General features: G+C 40.3%; 1 protein-coding gene across 2 annotated transcripts in view; it reads left to right on the top strand.

Annotated features, from left to right (window-relative positions):
- Nucleotides 1-3,729: 3,729 nt before the first annotated feature.
- HSD17B3 (hydroxysteroid 17-beta dehydrogenase 3) overlaps nt 3,730-17,326 on the top strand; it is a 51,212-nt gene continuing 37,615 nt past the window's right edge. For both annotated transcript variants that reach the window (XM_049634340.1, XM_049634330.1), the window contains exons 1-2: nt 3,730-4,113; nt 7,137-7,183. In XM_049634340.1, the coding sequence (XP_049490297.1) occupies nt 3,960-4,113; nt 7,137-7,183 (201 nt within the window). In that variant the 5' untranslated portion in view covers nt 3,730-3,959. The remainder of the gene's footprint in view (nt 4,114-7,136; nt 7,184-17,326) is intronic.

The raw sequence follows: 17,326 nt of genomic DNA, 5'->3' as shown, positions 1-17,326 counted from the left end.
CCCCTTTCTTACTTTCTTTTTAAAAAGGTTTAAGTTATTTAAACTAAACAAAAACAAAAACACTTTATCCATCTCTTCCATCCCTCAACCCCTACTTCTGGCAGCCATCAATCTGTTCTTTACATCTATGGGCTTAGTGTGTATATATAGGTATATATTTCACATATTATTATTCAATTATTAATACATTATTTATATATAAATTATAAACATGTATTTATATTCACACATGTAAGAGAGATATTACAGTATTTGTCTTTTGTTTTCTGACTTATTTCATTTAGCATAATACTCTTGAGATCCACCCATTCATATAGTTATTGTATTTGTGACTAAATACCTGTGACTGCTTTTGAACCACAATGGCCAGGGTCTTTGTTTGCAACAGAGACCCTTCAGCCCACTAACCCTAAAATCTTTACTATCTATCCTCTTAAAGAAACAGTTTGCTGTCCTTGCTCTAGTTCTAATAGTTTAGAGGAAATATAGGGGACAGAGGAACATGTTTAAGTGACACCATAGAGAGTAATCAGCAAAATTCAAAATGTGAAATAATCTATGAAATAAAAAAAATTAATTTCTTTAACAAGTAAATGCTAGTAAAATAATTAAAAAATTGTTAATGTTTATTCTTGAGAGAGAGGGAGAGAGACAGAGACAGAGACAGAGTCAGAGTGTGAGGAGGGGAGGAGCAGAAAGAGAGGGAGACACAGAATCTGAAGCAGGCTCCAGGCTCTGAGCTGTCAGCACAGAGCCATGGGGCTCAAACCCACAAACTGGGGAAACATGACCTGAGCCGAAGTCAGACCCTTAACCAACTGAGCCACCGGGTGCCCCAAGAATTTAAAAAAAATTTTTTTTAACATGTATTTATTTTTGAGACAGAGAGAGAGAGAGAGCATGAACAGGGGAGGGTCAGAGAAAGAGGGAGACACAGAATCTGAAACAGGCTCCAGGCTCTGAGCTGTCAGCACAGAGCCTGACACGGGGCTCGAGCCCACAGACCGTGAGATCATGACCTGAGCCAAAGTCGTATGCTTAACCAACTGAGCCTCCCAGGTGCCCCACCCCAAGAATTTTTTAAGAAGAGTGGGAGAGAGTACCTGTAGGAAACACATCAACTTAATGTAAAGTGTAGGCTTTTAAGAAAAATCCTGATTCAAAAGTCAACTTAAAAATATGAATGAACAATCAGAGATGTCTAAGTATTGACTGAATATTTGATAGTGCCAGAGAATTACTATTAATTGTTCAGTTGTAACAACAATATTGCTTTTATGTTATTCTTTTAAAAATTTTTTTTAATGTTTATTTATTATTGAGAGACAGAGAGAGACAGAGCATGAGCATGGGAGGGGCAGAGACAGGGGGAGACACAGAATTCAAAGCAAGCTTCAGGCTCTGAGCTGTCAGCACAGAGCCTGACGCAGGGCTCAAACTCACAAACCACAAGATCATGACCTGAGCTGAAGTCAGATGTTTAACCGACTGAGCCACCCAGGCACCCCAGCTTTTATGTTATTCTTTTAAAGAGTCCTTGCTGTCATGGAGTGAGGAGGGTAAGGAAAGTGGGTATATACAAACTAACAATGGCCAATGAAATGACAGTTAATTTCTGGTACACAAAGCACAGTAAATAAAGGGCATTTATTTAATATGCTATAGTTTCTTATGTTACATTATAGTTACTCATAAAGTATGGGTAAATGGGAGTTCATTAAGTTAGTCTCCTACTTTTGTATGTTTTTGATATTTGTCTTAATATAAACTTTTACGATTGCAAGAATTTTAGGAGCAATTATAAAAAATTATTGAGCAACATTAAGAAGGACAATAAGAAGACCTAAAAGGAGACATAGACCATGTTTATAGTTGAAAGACTCAATATTGCAAAAATGTCAATTCTTCCTAAATTGAGTCACAGTAGGGCTCACTTCAGTGAGTTCTACAGCACCCTCACATTTGTCAATATCTCCATGGGGATTTCCAGTCTCAGGCAGCAATTCCCTGCCAACCAGTCTTATCCTCCTGACTGTGAAGGGCTCTGTCTCAGGCAACCCAGAGAACTTCTTCACCATCCAGTTGGCTGCAATCACACTCTTTCCGGTGAGGTCTGAAACCCAGCCTTGGGTTCACATTTGTTTGTTTCTTACTTTCCTTTAGCCCTAGACTCCTTTGAGTTCTTTTATGTGACCTTTTAGTAGCTAATTCCCTATAAATAGTTAATAATTTAATAGTCCCTGTTCAAACTGCTGTGTGGTTTGTGTCTTCTGAGTGGATCTGACCAATATACTAGTAGAATTGAAGTTGTACATATATATAACATGTGGGACCCAGAAATCATGTGTGTGAGTGTGCGTGTGTGCATATGACAAAGAGAGACAGAGACAGAGACAGGGAGGAACTTCCACATGTATAATAACGTAGATACACAAGAATATCAACAGCAGTGTTGTTCAGTGTAATCTAAAACTGAAAACAAATCCAGTCTTCGTCAATAGGAGACAGACTGGCTGCGGTATGTGAGAGAAAGAGGAGTCAAGGATATCTCCAAGATTTCTAATCTGAATAGCTGGAAGATGAGAATTACCATTCTCTGAGATAGGAAAGTCTGAAAAAGGAGCAGTTTTCACATTTGGAGATAATCTTAGAAGCCAGTTTTATATACATTAAATTTGAGATGCCTTTTAGGCATTCAAATGAAGGTGTTAAGTAGGCAGTTAGATATGCAAGTCTGGATGACCAGCCTGGGTTACCATTGAAATTATATGTTTGGAGGTCCTCAACATAGAGAGAGTTCTTAAAGTCCTTAAAGTCAAGCAATTGACTTAAAGTGCTGACTTAAAAGTCAGGTAATGTCACCAAATGAGTGAGCATGGATAGGAAAGAGAAGAGGGTCAAGGTCTGAGCTTTGGGACAGTCTTCTTGGATGGCTGCCATTGTCTCCTCACACCCCCTGCTTTGGTTGTCTTTCTCACCCTCCATTCCCACCCTCAAAAGGTCATGATCTGTTAGCATCCAGACTGACCTTCCAAAAGCATGATTCAAGTTATATGACTCTATTGCCTGAGCCTCTTCAGTTGGCTTCCTGTTGCTTATAGACTAAAGTCCAAACTCCTCACCTAGAGGATCTGGCTCCTCCCCAGGCCTCCACCTTACTTGACTCTTTCTCTGCTCTCTACAGACCATTCCTTCTGCTATGTAGTGTTATTTATTCCTCAAATACATGGATCTCTCTCGGGGCATTTGTGCTAGCTGTTCCTTCAGCCTGGATGGGGAACCTCATCTTCATAGGGCTAGCTCTGTCTCTTAATTCAAATTTCAGCTCTAAATGCTGCTTCTCCATAGGATCCCTTCCTGAACACACTCTCTAAAGTAATTGTCCACTAGTCGCTTGAACAGGTCACTCAATAGCACTTATTCATGGCACTGATATCTGACATTATCTTACTTATTTGCATATTGTCTGTCTCCCTTACTAGAATCTCAGCTCCCCCACGACAGTGACATGGTCTTGTTTATTATTATGTATTCCCAATACCTTGAACAGCAATGCTACCTGGTAGGCAGTCAGTAAATATTTGTTGAATAAATAAATGCATGACTTCCAGGATTCTGTATCCTTCTTAGCATGCATTTTTAGCTTCCAAATTCCGGGAGAGAACCTGGGCGGCCATTTTTCTTTGGGCTTTATCTTTCTTCATGTCCTTTTGCTTTTTCACCAGCTCCCCCATGGTCACAAAAGCCCAACAATGCTGTCAAAAATATTAGAAAGAATACTTTATTCCAAAGCCTGTGAATCAGAGGATTGTGTAAAGAAGTTACTCTAATCTAAATGTCTCCACACAGTGGAATGCAGCTGGTAACTCCAAAGGGTGACTGACACGCCTCCGGAGCAGCCACGCCCTTGGAGGGCTGTGGAGGGGCCAGGCCAGGTCTGAAGCTGGTCCAGTGCAGTCATGGGGGTAGCTCTGGAGCAGTTCTTCATTTTTGTAGGGCTGCTGGCGTGCCTGGCGTACCTGGTGAAGTGTGTGAGATTCTCCAAATGTATTTTTCTGCACTTCTGGAAAGTTTTGCCAAGGTCTTTCTTGAAGTCAATGGGACAATGGGCAGGTAAAAACAGCTTTCCATCTCTTGTTTCTTGTTGTTCCTGCTTATTATTATCTACGTCTCAAAACATAAACTGCATCTTTTGCTTTTGAGAGCAAAGATATACTGCCTTTGAATGACTTTTATTTGGGTGCCTGGAAAGCAAGAGTGAAATTGGAATTCCTTAAAAAACCAGATGTGGGGCATGAGGAGAATTAGCTGGAAGAATGCCACTCAATTCTTGCCTCTGTGCTTGCCCTCTCAACCTTACTAGTTGGTTGGCTCCTTTTTTGGAGTTTCTGGTGATATAAATAACAAATTTGACAGAAATTTCTGCATCCTTTTCTACAGATTTTTGAAGGCCTTGGGTACTGCCACTTTGTGGAAGGGTGTTTCAAAATCGGAAATACAAATAATTTTAATTCACTTTATTTAAAAACATTTCTCTGAACCTTTTCATGAAGTGAAGGTATTACAAAATCAAAGTAACAAAGATCCCTATAGGGACACATTTTTGAGATGGTTAGATATGGAATCTGGGTCTGGTTTGTGTCCCAAATAGATTAATCACTGCCTACTAATGGGATTTGCCTTCTGGAACTACCACGCAGACTTTCAGCCCCATGACTGGGCTTAAGGTGAAAAGCAGGAGGCATGGTTTCAGCATCTCCTTGAATGAAGTGCTAAGGTTACATGAAGAAATCCAAGAAATCTAGTGACTTAAAAAAAAAAAGAATTTAAGCAGCTTTAAAAGTACCATGCTAGGCTAAATAGGAGAGATTACAAACAACCTTATAGGGCTGCCAGATAAAATATAGGATACTGAGTTAAATTTGAATTTCAGATAAACAAGGAATAATTTTTTAGTATATGACATCGCAAATATTATGTGGGACATACGTGTACTAAAAAATTACTTTTTGTTTACCTGAAATTTAAATTTAGTTGGGCATGCTGTATCTTTATTTGCTAAAGCTGACAACCATACAACCTAAGCAACACAGATAAAAACATTACCATATGAAAATTGTTTGGAATGAAAAATGGGTTTTTAACTGTTGCATGTTATATTTGAAATGTGTGTTTGTGTGTGTGTTGGTGAACACTCCTTCGCTCTTGGGGCAGTATGCTATCTCCAGAGAACTTGCTAAATAGCTTGAACTTGAGTGTTCTGGATCCAAACGTCCTACTTCACACAGATTCCCAATGCCCACGCGCTTGGCAGGTGGATGGGGGTAGGGTGGTGCTTAGAACTCTGCACAATGGCTGCCCGTCAATGCAGGGCCAAGCCCTTCTGAGAATACACACTCCAAAAAAAGTTCACATGGGGTCAGAGACCAGAGTAGTTGTTGGTTCACATTGAAAAAAACCATAATCTTGGGGTGCCTGGATGGCTCAGTCAGTTATGCGTCCCTCAGGTCACGGTCTTATGATTTCGTGAGTTCGAGCCCCACATCGGGCTCTGCTCACTGACCCTGTCAGTGACCCTCTGCTCACTGACCCTCTCTCTCTCTCTGCCTCTCTGCCACTTGCACTCTCTCTGTCTCTCTCAAAATAAATAAACTTAAAAAACTCATAATCTTAATCTGTCCTTTGAGTCAATATTGAATAGAGTTATCACTAGCAAGAGTAAAATGTCCTTGGGCATAGGCAGATATCTGGGAGAGAAGACAGAACAAGAGCAAGAAGGGGAATGAGAAGAAAATCCAATGACTAAAGACCAAAAATTTCAACTCTTCAGAACTCTGTGACTGATTAGAAAATTATGTCACTGGTGTATCTTTATAGACTTGTGGCCCCAAATTCAGATAGGCAGGTTTCACACCCTGTTGTCATCATTTTTAGCAACGTGACCTTGACTGAGTTACTTTCTCTCAGCTTTCTCCTCTATCAACTGAGGAAAATAATGGTCCCTGCATTATGAGTTTGTTTTGAATATTAAATGAGATGATTTAAGTGTTTTAGTGTTTTACTGTTTTAGTGTTTTAGCTAAACACTTGCAAACACTTGCAACACTTGCAACAGTGCATGGCAGAAAGTAAGCCCTCACTAGAGACCAGCCATTTATTGATGTTATTATCTTAACTATAGTACAGACCTTGTATTGGGTGATTTTGAAGATTCCCAAAACGGTGAGGAAGGGGAAGCAGAAGTTCACCCTGAGCATAGCACCTGTACCAAGAGGAGCAGGTAATATGCATGGATTCACCTTAAAGTACCCAAGTGAGCAGATTAAACCATTAGCAGTTATGAAAAGGAGCATGCACTGCCAATGTGTTTCTGAAAGCTTGTACAGCTTGGCTGGTCCTTACTTTTCAATAAACTAAATGTATCTTCTCTTCATACTTTTGGAAAGCATACCCTTCGATTGTTGTGCAAAGGTGAATTGCAGATATGCATATACTGAACAGTTTGAAATCGTGACATGCACTCGACTGAGGTTTACCCTAGAGCTTAGTCATGAAATAAGTGTGTAATGTTGGACATAAAAGGACTAGAAGGTCCATCTGATTGTTATATGTTAATCAATAGATACAGGGAATGCAGAGTCTTCAGGTCTCTTTATGTCATCGCATCCTCTTTTTGCATTTCTGTGTTTTCCTCTTTGTTCAGTTTCTTATCTCCCATGGGCTTTGAGTACTGTTCTCCTGTGGGGGGTGGGATGGGAAGAGGGAAGAACTCCACTTTTAGGAAGAACCTTGAAATGTCTTACAGTGATAGTTGGGTGTGTGGGTAGAGAGATAATAGGGCACACTGTCCGGGGTCTGAGCGAAATGTTCCCTGGCTGAGGTTCTTTGTTTCGTTTTGGAGGGTTTCTTCCACAGCCTCACCAACACCTCCAAGAAAAAAAAGCTTCATTTTGAACGTTTAGTGAGGGGAGTCGGGGCTGGAAGCTCCAGAGTTGAGTGGAGTAGTGCTGTAGAGTGAAAGGGCGCTGCTTTGAAATACTGTGCCTTAGGCAGTAAGCCTGCAAAAAAAAGTAGCCAGTGAGAGAGAGCATTTTAAAGATTAATTCTGCCCTTTAAGACCATTTCTTCTTTTTGCAGTGATCACTGGAGCGGGAGATGGGATTGGGAAAGCTTATTCATTTGAGGTAAGTTGTGTTCCTGGAGAATTTCCCCTTCCCTTGAGTTGAACATATCATGATCACGTGACCCCCTCACCCCAAACTCTAGTTTTCTGCTTACAAAAGCAATAGACATTCATTTATGAAGGAAAATATTTTTGATAAAAAAGAAAATTTAAAAATCATAATCTCACCCTCTGGATACCTTTTTTAAAAACACTATGATACTCAGTGGTACCAGTATCACCCCTTAGGAGTTGTTTTAGGAATTCATGGGGGCATTGTTGTTTTCTAGTGTAATTGTACCATAAGAATTTATATACCCAAATACAATTAAAACTATGAACTACTTTCCTATTACTTATCCTTATGTTGTAGCTGGGGCATATATTGATTTTTAAAAAATTATTTGTGTAGGAAGGACATATTATCTATAACTTTCATTTCCAGAAGATTAATGGGCATTATAAAATATTATACAAAGAGAGGATCTGTTAGGGCTGAGAGCCACTGGAATATGATTAGTGTCTCTGAGTATTTCCTTTCAGGCTTCTTGTTTATCTGCAGATAGACAGATATAGGGGTAGTTATACTTTTAAAAAATGTACTTACAGCATATGTTGTCATTGTTGTTATGATTATTATTCTTACAAATTCCACATTTTTATTAATGAAATATTGTTTTCTGGAATTCCTATTATTTTATTTCTTCGTCATGACTATTACACCGACCCCTAGAACCATGTAAAATACAACGGAAGAAACAGAAAGAATCCTGGAAATTATGAGGATGAAAAAAACCAATAACATCTTAAAAATATAACAAAAGCACTCAGTTACAAAAACCACATTCAACAACAGTGCAGTACGCATGTGTCTTCTGGTCCCCAAAGGCCTGCGTCCTGATAGACGCCTAACCATCTTGTGTGAAATGGACAGCACAACGTGTATCGGAGGCACTTGATAGAAACTTTTAAAATGTCAACAAACCTAAATCATGCCAGTTGAAAAAGCTTCTAGCACTCTTTCAGGTCTGTCCCCTACCCTCCAATGATCATCTCTTTGGTACTGACATTCTGCTTCAACTCTGTTTTTTTGAGCTAAAGGGTTCTTTGCTCTTATCCTAATTTGTACATAGCAACTTTCTGATGATCGGTAGTGCCCAACACTCAGTAGGTGGGTGGTCATATTTGAGTGTGGAGTTTGGGGAGACCGATCAGCCACCACTTTCCAAAGCCTTGTGTCTTCCTTACCCAAAAATCAGAAGGAAAGCTTTTCTAGCTATTTGCATTAGAACTATATCACCTGTTATATAACTACTGCCTACCTTCGACCAGGTTTCTGGAAAGGGCCTAATCCCTCATCCAAAAGATCCATGGCCTTACCTCTCAGTTTTCTGGATTGCTTTGAAATCCAGGTGCTTTCTTCATGATTTTCCAGATTCTTTCCTCAAATTCATGCTGACCTAATGGTCTCCTTGATGTCTTAAGACTCAGATACCTTTCTTTCGACTTAGAGGAGACCATGTCCTCCTTAGCCATTTGTTTCTTTACTGTTTCCAAAAACAATGGCCTGGAGGTCAGGAGCTGTGGGTTCCTGTCTTCAATGTGGCACTAACTGTCTGGAGATTTTGGACAAGTTGCCCATCCTTTCTGGGCTTTTGTGTCTTTACTAGCACAAAAGATACCTCTGAAGTTCTAAATTGTTTCTGTTACATACTAATTCTTGCTTTTCTCTTTCTTGTAGAGTCTTTTTCTTTGTTTCCTTTTGTTCTTTTCCTAAGTCTGTGTTAAACAATTTTCTGGGATCCCTACTTCTCCTTCATTCAGGCTTTTTGCCTTCCAGAGAGGCTGTTCATGTCTTCCTGCTAAAATTCTCCAAGGAAAGCAGTTCAGAGTCCAGGATGCTGCAGACTGACCACAAGGGTTAAGAGCCCAAGACATTTGTGTGTTCAAATGCTACTCCATATGCTTACTGCAGAATTTCCACATTAATAAACTGGAGGTGGTGGTAATTCCACTGGGGCTTTTGGAAAGGTTTAATGGGATAAGGTGAACAAAATGCTTTGCCTAGAGTAAGCTCTCTAATGTTAGCCATTATATTATTAGATGTTTAAACTGTTACTCCTTTCCCATGTATTACTTTTTCTTTTGTACTTATCCATAGCTTTACTCTTTCCATTGTCCTTTCATTCCCCTTGGTGTTCCAAGATTCTTTCTTTAGTCATTTCCTTTCTGTTTAGAGAACTACGTTTAGCTATTCTTTTAGGGTAGGTCTCTTTGTTTTCCTTTATCAGAGAATGTCTTGATTTCCCCTTCATTCCTGAAGGATAATTTTGCTGGGTATAGGATTTAGGATTGATAGTCCTTTGCTTTCAGCACTCGAAAAATATTGTGCCACTTCCTTCTTGCCTATCTGGTTTCTGGTGAATGAATGTAATTTGAATTGTTTTTTCCCCATAAGTAAGGTTTGCTCACTCACTGTTCTCAAGATTTTTTCCCTTGTCTTTAGTTTTCAGAAGTTTAGTTATGATGTTTCTTGGAGTGGATTTCTTTGCATTTATTTTGCTTGAGGTTCTCTCAGACTCTTGAATTCACTCACTATTTCTTTGAATATTTTTTTTCTGCCCAGGTTTCTTCTCTTTTTCTGGGACTTCATTCACATGGATGTTAGATTCTTGTAGTCCAATGGGTTTCTGAGATGCTGTTCATTTTTCTTCACTGTACTTTTTTCTCTGTTGCTTAGAGTGGGTAATTTCTATTATTTTATCTTTAAGTTCATGATTCTTTCCTTGGTTCCTTCCATTCAGCTACTGAGCCCATCTATCAAGTTCTTAATTTCATTTATTTTATTTTTCAGCCTTAAAATTTCCATTTGGCTTTTCTTTATATCCTCTATATCTTTATGAAAACTTTCTCTTTTCTCATTTGTTTTAAAAGTATTTGTAATTGCTTGTCAAAGCATTCTTATGATAGCTGCTTTAAAATCCTAGTCAGAATTCTAATGTTTGTGTCATCATGATGTGAGTATCTGTTGATTGTTTTTATTTCATCAAGTTGAGATCTTCCTGGTTCTTGGTATGATGACTGACTTTTGAATTGTGGACATTTTTGGTATTTTGTTATGAGACTCTGAATCTTGTTTAAATCTGTTTGGGGTCTATACCAACACTGCTTCAGCAGGGGGAGGAGAGGTGCCAACATGTTCCTACCAGGTAAGGTAGAAGCCCCACAGGCTTTGCACTTGGCCTCCATTAGAGGGTGCTTCCTCCTTGTTACTGCTGGGTGGGGGTGGGGGTACTGGCTCCCCGCTAGGCACTCTGCGTGGGAGAGGCAAGAATGCCTCCTTCCTGCTCCCCAAGAGGCTGCCAATGGTAATTGGAGGAGATGGCTTCAATACCATTGGGGTGGTAATGAAAGCCCTGGCCCTCCGCTAGGCTTCCTCTCTTACTATCCCAGGAAGGGAGAGGAGAGAAGGGATGGAGGGCCTTGGCACTGCCAGGTGGAAGTAGAGTTCAGGGCTGCTGACATGGGAAGGGGTGGCTGGGATGAATGTCCTGTCTCTCTACTCAGCCTTCTCTGATGCCAGCCTGGTAGGGGGTAGGGACACTTGTTCCAGCAGTCTCACAGGGTGGAAGTCTCAGTTCCCGACTCAGCCTTTGGGGGTGGGGGTGGGACCACAGATTTTTTTTTTTTTTTGAGCTGTTTGCCTTGAGTAAAGCTGTTCTTTTTAAAGTTTTCTGCCTTACTAAGTTGTGTCTTTTCTGGTCCTTTGGTTAGAGAGAGCAGGCTTTTGTTGGGACTTTTTAGGTCTGCACCTGTGGTGTTTCTGAATTGCCAATTTTTCACCAATAAGTTTGGAATATGTGAGGCAAAAAGAAAACCCAGGAAATCACCACTATTTTATTTCTTGGGTCTTGAGGCCCCTAGCTGATCTCCCTATCTTTTGGAATCTTTTTATGTTTATTTTATGTATTATGTCCAGGTTGCATAATTTAATTGCATATCATGGTAGGAGTGGGGAAAAGTACTTCTCCATTTTCCTGGAAGCCTATTCTATATTACATTTTAACCTAATCTGTATTTATATTTAGTGTGGCAAGAGAAGCTTTGCCTCCTGCTAAAGGAATCTTGAGCAGTACTGGAACAAGGTGGAAAACAATTGTGGTGAGGATGGGCAGGGGGAGGAAGCAGGAGAGGGGTCTACTCTTCCACCCTTCTGAGGCCACTGCTTCACCCTGTCTTCACACCATTTTTGCTCTTTAAGCACCTGAATTTCTTTTATTCATTGCCATACAGAGGAAGCCTTGTTTTCTCTGTGTTCCCACCACCTGTTAGAGATTAGCAGCAAGTACCTTCCCTGAGGCAGGCCCTAACATAAAGAAGGAAAGGGGCACATTCTTCTCAGCAGCAGCCCTTCTTCTTTAGCACGGTGCCACAGTGCATTCTGGGAAAGGGAGGGCTTCTGTGGCTTACCTCCCTGAAGGGAAAGAGGCAAAACCCACATATGGAGCCTGTCAGCCTGGACATTCTGGAAATAAAATTGAGCCCTGCTCGAGTGGACAAAGGGAACAATGCTGTCCCAGACAAATATGTGTTTTCTGCCCTCTCCCTCCCTCTCCTGGCCCACACCACTTCACATAGAACCTTTAAAATGTCTGTGGCTCTTGAGAGAAATGGCACAATTCTGGAGAGGCTGGAAGCCCACCAGGAAGCAAGCATCCTTTGTGCTAAAAATGCAAATTGTTTTCCATTTAATGGACAATCTTCTCTTCAGGAGGCTGATGAAATGAATTGTGAGACAAAGGTGCTTAATTCTTTGGCCACCATTCTGATGGATTCCAAGGCTCAAAATGAGGGTTGGAGGTGGGGAGGGAGGGGGTTGTTTTCCACAGGAAGAGAGAAAACTCTGGGATATCACTGACAAAGCCGGCCTTTCTTTCTTCTTTCTTTCTTTCTTTCTTTCTTCCTGAGCACTTTGAAATCTCCCTCCTCTCTCTCTCTCTCTCTCTCTTTTTTCTCCCTATTTTTATTCAAATTCCAGTCAGTTAACATACAGTGTAATATTGGTTTCAGGAGTAGAACCCAGTGGTTCATCACTTACATATAACACCCAGTGCTCATTGCAGCAAGTGCCCTCCTTAATTCCCATCACCCATTTGGCCCATCCCCCACCCACCTCCCTCCATCATCCTCAGTTTGTTCTCTATATTTAAGAGTCTCTTATGGTTTACTTTCCTCTCTCTTTCCTTCCCCTCTTCCCATATAATCACCTGTTTTGTTTCCTAAATTCCATATATGAGTGAAGTCATATGATATTTGTCTTTCTCTGACTGACCTATTTCACTTAGCATAATACATTCTAGTTCCATCTACATTGTTGCAAATGGTAAGAGTTCATTGTGTATATATATATATATATATATATGTATATATCCATTCATCAGACAATGGAGATTTGGGATCTTTCTATAGTTTGGCTATTGTTGATAGTGCTGCTATAAACATTGGGGTGCATGTATCCCTTTGAATATGCATTTTGTATCCTTTGGGTAAATAGTAGTAGTGCAATTGCTGGATCATAAGGTAGTTCTATTTTTAACTTTTTTGAGGAACTTGCATACTGTTTTCCAGAGTGGCTGCACCAGTTTGTATTCTCACCAACAGGGTAAGAGGCTTCCCCTTTCTCTACTTCCTTGTCAACATCTATTGTTTTCTAGCAGAGTCAGTCTTGAAATGGGACAGTCCTTGGTTTTTATTTTTCAATCTTTTTATTTTCCATTTATTTTAAAAATTTTAAAGACTTACTTTTTAAGGACAGTTTAAGGCTGACCACAAAATTGAGTGGAAGGCACAGAGAGTTCCTATATATCTCCTAACCCCAAACATGTGCAGCCACCACACTGTTGACATACACTCCACCAGAGTGGGACATTGTTACAATGGACGAACCCACCCTGATGACTTCATTACCACCCAGAGCCCATAGTTTACCTTAGGGGTCACCTTCTTAACTTGTTTTTTCTGTGGTGGTTGTTTCTTATTTTTTGAGGAAAGCATGAGACATGCACAGCTGAAGATGTTTTGTTTTAGAGAACCTCATTTCCACTTTCCCCTCCTTTGCTCAGTCTGGCCAGAATGGAGCTTTATCTAGAGTCAGCCAAAATTGACATCAATGTCTTTGAGAGATTTTCTGTGTCTTTTCCTTTTAAATAATAGCTGTGTTCCAGACAAACCATCAGTAAATATACTTTTTTTGTACGTCATGTGTAAATGTATAAAGAAATTGACTATTTAAAGTGAACACTAGATGTAGAGGATCACCCTTCATTATCTTTTTTTATATGTCTGGATCTTGATTATCTTTTTATAAAGTGACTCCTCATTGTACAGATTCCAGGCCAGGGGTAGGACTTGTGATGATACTTTATGGCTTGAGATCATAGGTTAAAGTGAATGTAAATTTACTTTAAAGTACTTTAGCATAGGGGTGCCTGGGTGGCCCAGTTAGTTAAACATCTGACTCTCTTGGTTTTGGCTCAAGTCATGATGTCATAGTTCATGGGTTTGAGCCCTGTGTTGGGCTCTGCACTGATAGTGTGGAGCCTTGGGATTCTCTCACTCTCTCTCTCTCTCACTGCCCTTTCCTCCCCTACCCCTCTCATTCTCTCTCTCTCTCAAAACTAATAAATAAAAATTTAAAAAATAAAATACTTTAGAATTGATAATATGATAGGCATGTGGGTCAGTTTTTTATTTTAAACAGCTTCTTAAGATTTAATTCACACACCATAAAACCCACCTGTTTTAAGTGTACAATTGAATGATTTTTAGTGAATTAACCAAGTTGTTCACCATCATCACCATCCAGTTGTAGAACATTTCCATCACCCTAGTAAGATTCTAATAAGATCCCTCCTGCCTTGTTACACTTAATCCCCTATTTCCATCCCAGCTGTGGGCTGCTACTGAGCTTTTTGAACATTTTGTATAAATGCTACCACACAATATGACTGGCTTCTTTCACTTAGCGTTATGTTTTTGAGATTTATCAGTGTTGTTATGTGTTGGTGGTGTTTTCATTTTTACTGCAGGATAATATTCTATTGTATGGATATACCACCATTTGTTTACTCACTTACCAGTTGATGAATGCTTGGATTCCCATTGTTTGGTTATATTGATCTTTCTTAACTTACAATGGGATTAAATCCCTACAAACCCATTGTAAGTTGAAAATACAATAAGTAGTAAATGCATTTAATAACCCTAACCTACTAAACATCATAGCTTAGCCTAGGCTACCTTAAATGAGCTCAGAACATTTACATTAGCCTGTGGTTGGGCAAAATCATCTAAAGCAAAGCGTATTTTATTATAAAGTATTGACCATCTTATGTAATTTATGGAGTGCTGGACTGAAAGTGAAAAACAGAATGGTTGTGTGGATACAGAGTGGTTGTTAGTGTAGGGGTCATTCACCCTCATGATCTCTGGCTGACTGGGAGCTGCCTCTGCCCAGCATCATGGGAGAGGATTGGATGACATATCACTCACCTGGGAAAGGATCAAAATTCAAAATTCAAAGTATGTATTGCTCTTGCACCATTATAAAGTTGTTAAATCCTAAGTTGAACAGTGGGGGACAGTCTGTATAATAATGCTGCTGTGAGTATTCATATGCAAGTTTTTGTGTGAATACAGGTTTCCCTTTTTCTTGGGTAGATTACCTAGGAGTGGAATTGCTGGGTCATATGGTAAATTTATGTTTAAGTTAGGTGAGTTTTAGTCCATATTTCTGCAGTGGTTGGTTATCAGTTAAAACTAAAGGTGGTGTGTGTTGGGTTACTTTCTGCCCCTCCAGACCTACCCTCTGCCTTTTCTCACCCTGTTCTGTGCCCCAGGAGGCTGACCAGCACCAACGGGCTCAGTTGGCCTCTGGTTTCAGGTGGGTTTGGCCAGTGGGAGACACTGGCAACAGATAAGACAGGGAGAGGAGAGTCAGGTGGAGTTCTTTTCCAGCTGTCTCCCTGTGGGTCTAGAGGGCTAGCTATGTCCCTCTGCTGCAGGTGTAGCTCTGTCAGGTGATCTGTTCCACACAGCTGTCTTCTCCCATTCTGGTGACTCTTCATTCCCTAACTCTTTGGGGCACACAGGGGAAAGAGGCTCTGCTGTTATTAGCCCCAGAGTATTGTGGTTTCTCTATGCCATACCTATACTTTGTAAAACATTCTTTAATTAAACTCTCTTAAAGTTATCCAATTTGACAGTGCTGTTTCTGGCCAGGACTGTAGCTAAATCCAGTCTTTAGTTAATTTTTAAAGATGCTAAATCAAAGTTCATCTACATCTATGCTTAAGTTAACAGGACTTTCATTAGATGGTTTTCCCCTTAGCCTAACAGATGTTACAAAGAGCTTCCTGAAGAAATACAGTTGAAGATAGGTGAATTGGCTAGAAATATTGTACAGGCACTTCCACTTTTGTAGGAACAGAGATGTTGTATCCGTGAGTGAGGCAGAGTAGGCCCTAGGCCTTGAACTGATTTGGTCCCTTGTCCTACCACTTAGTGGAGGATTCCTGACTCCACTAGAAGGCTGACTGTATTCTGTCCCAGCACATTGTCATGTTCCCCTGGGAAGAACTTCATGCAAGGCATTCACAGAATGCCTAAGGAACAGAGAGCTGGGATCCACTGATCTATAAGAACAGGTTCATGACTGTTTTGATGCTGGCTTCCTAGTAAATGTTTCTGTGTGGTGGAATTTGGTTGGAGGCTTGCTTGCATTTTGTAACTCATCATCTGCTGGCTGGGTTGTGGGGGAGGAGATCTGTAGTCTTCATCTACCTCCAGTTACTGGAGGCTACAAGAAAATCCCAATAATTACAAACAACCAAATATGCTTACATCAAAGGCAACATATTTACTGCCTCCCAGGGCTCCAGCCATTCAGGGTTCCTGGAAGCACTGCCCAGTCACAGGAGGGGCTCCCTAAAGGAGCATGTGTGACTGCTGTGCCAGACCAAAAGCTGCCCTCCTGGCCCCAAACATGGCCAGTCCCTATCACTTCCCAGTTGACCTTGGACCCAGCTAAGCGCCACGCAGCACCCACCCACTCCACACAAATGCCCCACTTCATCCTTAACCCCTGGCAATCACTAATCTGCCCTTGTTTCTATAATTTTGTTATTTCAAAAATCTCATATAAATGGAATCATGTGCTATGAAACCTTTTTGGATTGGCTTTGCTTTTCCCCACTCCACTCAGCACAGTTCTCTAGAAATCCATCTGGGTTCTGGTATCAATAGTTTGTTCCTTTTTATGGCTGAGAAGTATTCCATGGTATGAATGTACCAGTTTGTCTAACTGTTCATCTACTGAAGGGGCATCTAAGTTAGGTTGTTTCCAGTTTTTGGCAATACGAATAAAGTTGCTATAAATATTTGTATATAAGTTTTTGTGTGAATAGAAGTTTCTATTTTTCTGCGATAAATGCTCCAGGGTACAGTTACTGGGTGGTATGTTAGTTGCATGATTAGTTTTTTTAGTGTTTTAAAAATGTTTTTATTTATTTTTGAGAGAGACAGAGAGAGTGCAGGGGAGGGGCAGAGAGAGAGAGAGGGAGACACAGAATCTGAAGCAGGCTGCAGGGTCTGAGCTGTCAACACAAAGCCTGACATGGGGCTTGAACTCATGAATAGCAAGATCATGATCTGAGCCAAAGTCAGATACTTAACCAACTGAGCCACCCAGGAGCCTCTGGTTTTGTTCTGTTCTGTTTTGTTTTGTTTTGTTTTTAAGAAACTGCTGAACTATTTCCCAGTGACTGTACCTTGCCCACCAGCAATAGAGAAGTAAATTCATTTTCTTCATATGCTCTCCAGCATTTGGTGGAGTCACTATTTTTTATTATAGCTATTCTAATAGCTGGTTGGCGATGTCTCATTCTGGTTTTAATTTGCATTTCTTTGATGGCTAATGTTGTTTAAGTGTATTTTTTCAATTTAAAGAGATATAAAGAAGAAAACAGCAAAAGTCCATCATTTCTTTGTCCAGATAATTCCTGTTAAAGATAAAAGTAATGCAGGCATAAAATTAGAAAACTCAAGCAGTACAGAAAGGCACACACACAAAATAATGTCCTCTTCCCAGCCCTGCCCTTACTTTATG

Source organism: Panthera uncia, chromosome D4 (assembly GCF_023721935.1).
Source record: "Panthera uncia isolate 11264 chromosome D4, Puncia_PCG_1.0, whole genome shotgun sequence".
In the NCBI taxonomy this organism is placed as follows: domain Eukaryota; kingdom Metazoa; phylum Chordata; class Mammalia; order Carnivora; family Felidae; genus Panthera; species Panthera uncia.
This window is presented reverse-complemented; position numbering and strand designations above follow the sequence as displayed.